Source organism: Hermetia illucens, chromosome 1 (assembly GCF_905115235.1).
Source record: "Hermetia illucens chromosome 1, iHerIll2.2.curated.20191125, whole genome shotgun sequence".
Taxonomy (NCBI): Eukaryota; Metazoa; Arthropoda; class Insecta; order Diptera; family Stratiomyidae; genus Hermetia; species Hermetia illucens.
The window spans coordinates 41,500,934-41,506,654 of NC_051849.1; the positions used below are offsets into that span (position 1 = coordinate 41,500,934).

Below are 5,721 nucleotides of genomic sequence, written 5' to 3' on the forward strand. Positions count from 1 at the left end.
CTATTTATAGGGAAATGAATACTTCCCCAAAGCAAAATCAAGTATAGAAAAATCACATTTTGGATACAGCAAAGAACAGTTACTAGCTTTACCAGACCGGTAGGCCATATCGTATTCATGAATCTCCCGGTGCTCCCGAGCAAATGGTCTCACTTTTGGGAAACTATAAATAAAAATAAATAATTGGAAGCCATATTCAACCCAATTGTCAGAAAATGATACCTGAATATAGTCCGGAGCATCCTTTCCACCATATTCGCATTTCTAGGTGCAAATGCCTTCCTAGTCTCACAAAGCGTCTTCATAATACATTCTTTCCCATTGTACCCTAGACTGTAGCGAAGGGTGAAAGACAAAATCAAATTATTTAAATAAAAAAACACTTCAAGGACTAATACCTGTTGATAAGTATCTCGATTTTCTTATACAAATCTCGTCTAAACATTCTTTTCGTTTTCGCTTCAGTTGCCATATCGCTTGCTACGCCACTTGCCATGTCGCTTGCCATGTTGCTTGTCATATTGCTTGCCATGTCGGTTGTCATGTTGCTTGCCATGTCGCTCGCCATGTCGCTTGTCATATCGTCTTCCATAGCATCATTGCCAGCATCATTTTCCCCCTTAAATCCGTATATGTTAGCCAGCGTCCAAGTTTCATTTGGCAAATCATAAGCCACACCCCAATTCACTGTATAGACCAGAATATTCAAATTTGGATTACCGACGATCCCACCTTCAAGACATATAGCTACCTGTAAAACAATAAGAACTAACTACGTTACAATTCTAAATATTTTTTCCTAAAGTTTAGAAACATGTTGGAAATATTAAAGGAACTACTTTTGTTCCAGTATCAATTATACACATATAGACGTTTTTTGTATGGTAATTTGCCTAAATTGAATGTATTACTGCCGCGTATTTGCATACTATAACTAACATTATTGCGGGAACTAGATAATTATGATCACCAAATATCAAAGAACTCGACGTGGATATCTAGCTTTCATCGACAAACCTTAGTTCTATACTCTAGAGTCCTCCATGCAAGAAGAAGAAAAATAGAATCTGAGACCAAGGAGCCCATAATACATCATGATTTCGGGCCGTCAAACAGTTCTTAGAACTCAGATCTGTATAGATCTGCAATTCAAATTTATCTTCATAAGATAAGCCTAGGAGGTAACCACCATCAACCCTAAATTTGTTAGATATCCAATAATGGTCTTCTTAAGCGTGGCTTGAATAAAAGCAGTATCGAACGATTAACCTGCTCTAAAAGCGAAGAAGATTTAATTCACGCCACCATTTGGGCCAATACAAGTAAATGAATGGAATTACCTACCCAGTACATAGAGCAAGAAACACAAACAGGACACTTTGAGACTTCCTTCCCTTTCGAACCCCCGCACTTAAGAAGACAAAAGGATCAATAAGAAACCTTCCACTGAGGACCAATCCATCGGCAGACCGTCCTATACCCTCCCCAGTAAAATAGATAAAATAAAGTAAGGAATAGGACCATCGCCGAAGAACCACAAACTCCGCACCTTACCAGAAAGTTTCCATTCAAAAAGCGAACGGAAGTAATGGGCTACCTAGTTTGTACAAGCAATGTAAAGAACATCCTGCAACAGCAGGATCACTAACGTGGCAAAACTCAGAACATTTTCATAAAAAATAATCCACTTTAAAAGGAAAAACTATGTAAATAGTGCTCGAAAAAAGAGAAAGACCAACAGCTACAATAACGACACCAAGGGCTTCTGGATCTATTTATCAGGGTATGAGTAAGTGAGACTGCATAATGACTTCGTCTCCACTAAGAGTTGCCCGATAAACGAGACATCAGTGGCGTCACCGTAGCCGGAAATAATTCAACAATTTAGCAATAACATAAATAAAACAGTAATGCAACATGCAGTAAATAATATCGAGTTGTCCCCATACATACTAAAAAGAGGGCCAATTTTGTTTACCAAATATGTCCATGTCGGGTATCATATAGAACGTCTGATTAGTTCTAGGAAGGTTTGAAAGTGGTTATTTAATTCAAGAGGAACTAGGCAGCCTAGGAATATAACAACAAATCATGATAGTCGCTACCATACTGGAAAATTTGGTAGAAATCCTATGTTTATTACCAAAGTTGTAATAGGTTACTGCACCCCAAGACATGACATGCGAGTACCACCAATTCATATACACTACAAACTATGAACAAGTGAAATCATCGTGTACCCAATCAATCTTATTTAAAAGAACCTTCTTACCTAATGCGACCAGCTTCCAGTTTTCGAATTGTTTGTATCTATTTTATTTACAGACTTTTGTTCTCTTGTTAAAAAGAAAAGATAACTCTCACAATGAAGGCAGCACTGACACTAGTAGGCTATTATATGACAGAGTCCTGAAAAATAGTGCAGAATTAAATTTTTAATTACAGTGACCAGTCCTACCCCTAAGGTTCCTCACATAAGACACCACAAACCTACAAATCTCGAACATACGAGAAATACTGTCTCCGGGTCCTTGTATTCGCTTACACATTCAGATCAGAAGGGAGAATCGTTATATCCAAAACGATGTAAATAACTATGGTATGTACCATGAGTTAAGTGATAGTGGACATCTCTATGGCTGCGCATAATCCAACACTGGGTATTTGGAATCAGATTCTGCATCCACCTGCCGATTTGCGATTTATCCTAAAGTTCCTGCCACACCCTGATTGTAAGCGATCTCTCTTCACGTCGTCGATTTACGGTATTATGGTCACTACGTCCTTTCCAGTTGTATAATATTCGCATCTCTTTAGCAAAAATATCAATGAACACCATTCCCGCGCCTACGAAAACTGCTTCGTTTGACATTTTTCGGAATGCGCTAGCAACTCTTGACGTGCCTAAATAATATACTGAAGATAATTTTTTCCTATACGCCTCAGGCCTTTGTAAAAACTGATGTTGTGTACAGGAAAGTCGATGAACACATTCTGCCTAGTAAAAGCCTCCTCAGTGGTTTGAGTCTTCTTAAATTGGGTATCATGCCAGTTAACGCTTGCCGAGAATTACCGTCCCATTTCCCTACTCTTCTCCTGTTCCAAAATCCTGGAAAGATATATCTACTGCCTCCAATCTGCTTGACTTTACCAACTTTGTCGCCAAATGTCTGAATTCACGGCAAGAAGTGCATACCATTTACGCTGACTTCGTAAAAGCCTTCGACACTGCAAATCACAAGATATTTCTATACAAACTCTCGTCTCTAAAGGTTTCCATACCACTTGCTTTATGGCTTCCCTCTTACCTTTCGAACCAATTCTGCCGCGCCTCTTTTGACAGCTGTACTTCTCACTCCTTCTCCCCCTCTTCTGGCGTCTCACAGGGATCTATTCTGAGTCCTTTGTTATTTTTATTTTTTATTAACGACCTTCCTCCCCTCCTTACTTGTCCCTGTTTGCTCTATGCAGACGACCTTAAGCTATTTCCCGCTATATCGTCGCCTATAGAGTGTGCTTCCCTTCAATCTAACCTGGACACTCTGGTTCGTTGGTGCTTGGCTAATAGTTTAGCGTTAAACATCAGAAAGTGTCACTTTGTGCGCTACTCCCCAAAATCCTCACCCACTTCTTTCTCCTACTCTCTTAACGGACATTCTTTATCCTGCTTAAAGTCCACTCTAAACCTCGGAGTCACTTTCGACAATAAGCTCCGCTTTGTCACCCATTGCCTCGATGTCATCAATCGAGCAGCAAAATTGTCAGACTTTATACTTCGCTCCTCCTCTGATTTTGACTCCATCCAACCCTCCTTAGCTCTCTTCAATTCTCCCGTGAGGAATACCCTCGAGTATTGCTCCGTGGTCCTTCCCGTAACTGTGATTGTCTTGCCCTTGAAAATGTGCAACGTAAATTCACCCGTTCCCTCGTGTGGACTACCCTTCCCACCTCCGCTCTCTGAACCTTCCCTTCCTACAACAGCGATTCCTAGGCTTTGCCGAAATTACAACACAGAACTGCTTGGTCCTTTTAACTTCTCTACTTTAAGTAGTTTTAAACGTAGGATAAGATTTTTGCTTTCTCCTCCTTCTGAGAATAATAATTAATTGGAATTTACTCTGCTTGTTGTCCGTTAAATGAAAATTAACAACTTTCCCTGGTTTCTCGGTCGCGTAGTTCAAGTGTTCCTCGAAGGTCAATAGACGATCCAACATGACACCAAGGTATTCGATGAAAGGCTTGGACTCTATCACATGCTGTCCCACACGAAACCACAGATTTTTTCCAATTTGCAACTGCTGACCAGTAAAGCCTCAGTTTTGCGTTCCGCCAACTCTTATCCACGTGATAATAATCAATCCTTGATAAGCCTAACCGAAGTCCCACATCCTCCCGGTGTTTATCTACTACAACAATTGCGATATCGTCTGCATAGCCGATAAAGGTAGGGAGGGGGAGTTGGGTGAGCAGCACATGGTCGTACATCACGTTCCAGAGCAGTGGGCCCTAAACCGATCCTTGGGGTACTCCGACAGTTACCAATTATTCAACAGCGCCTACGTCAGTGTCATAGAGAAACTTTCTATCCACGAAATAATTCCTAATGTTTAGCTGAATATACGTAGGCACATTCAGCTGGCTTTACTATCTTACTACACAATGCCATTGCGCTAAGTTGAAAGCATTCCTCGATAGTGATGATAGCACAGTATTTTTTGCTACAGTTCTACTTCCTTTTATGTGCAATTGCTTCCTCCGCCAGCGTGAAACCATATTTTTTTGCGGACATGTTTGGTAGCAGCGCCACCAAATGCCACTTCCACTGATTCGCAAAGATGCCCTCTTCCAAGCAAGTATTAAAAGTGGAAATGAGCCACTGCAGTCTTACTTTTATAGCCGCCTTCATTCCGTCCAACCCAGGTGCTTTTTTAGCCCCACAGGCATTGTTAGGCTCATTCAAGGTTATACTTTGGACATCCTTTGGCGGATGCTCTCTTTCAATCGCAATAGTGCATTTGCTTTGCTGTAGAAATAGAGTGGTCACTATTTTTCGCAATAAAACTGGGCCCTTAAGCTGCGGGGCCCTGCTTCCTTTCAACCCAGCCCTTACCATTCTATAGGCTCTTCCCCACGGATTGATGTCGGCTGCTTCGCAGAGTGCTATAAAGAAGTGCCTTTTATTCCCAGCGAAGAAAAAAGTTCCAGCAATATCACCTGTTATTAGAAACCGTGCTTCCTCACTCAGTGGGTCCGCCATGATCTTACACTTGCATCTAACACCAGTTCATATAACATTCGCTCATATTCTGTGCTTTTTGCGCTTGCTACAGTACAGCAACTATAGACATGAACATCGTTAATTTTAGCTCTTGCGAACCCATTACAAGACGTTGTGTTTTCCTCCGTATGGTTCGCGGCATTCATATCAAGCTTTTGGACTGATTGGCTCAAAAGATCTGAATAAACCTCATTTAACCTTTGTTTTTCAATCCCTTCTAGACAACGGGCATTTTCCGTTTCCCGCGGCGTAGCCCTTATCATCAAAACCTGCATCATTACACAATATGCATACAGGATTCTTCTCACAATTCCGTGCCAGATGTATTTTTACGCAGGCCGCTTGTATCGGTCAGACCTATGGTACTTGCTTGTACAAGATCTGGCTATATGACCGTTCTTCAGTCATTAAAAACACATAGCAGTAGATACTTTCTCCCGAAT

At 41.0% G+C, this 5,721-nt stretch overlaps 1 protein-coding gene across 1 annotated transcript; it reads right to left on the minus strand.

Moving 5' to 3' along the window:
- LOC119648555 lies at positions 1-5,257 on the minus strand. The gene is made up of 5 exons (XM_038050352.1): positions 5,111-5,257; positions 4,889-5,023; positions 399-751; positions 223-333; positions 1-163 (listed from the first exon to the last, which is right to left on the minus strand). Exons 1-5 carry the CDS (start codon positions 5,255-5,257, stop codon positions 1-3), a joined length of 909 nt encoding a protein of 302 aa, XP_037906280.1.
- Between the last annotated feature and the right edge of the window lie 464 nt (positions 5,258-5,721).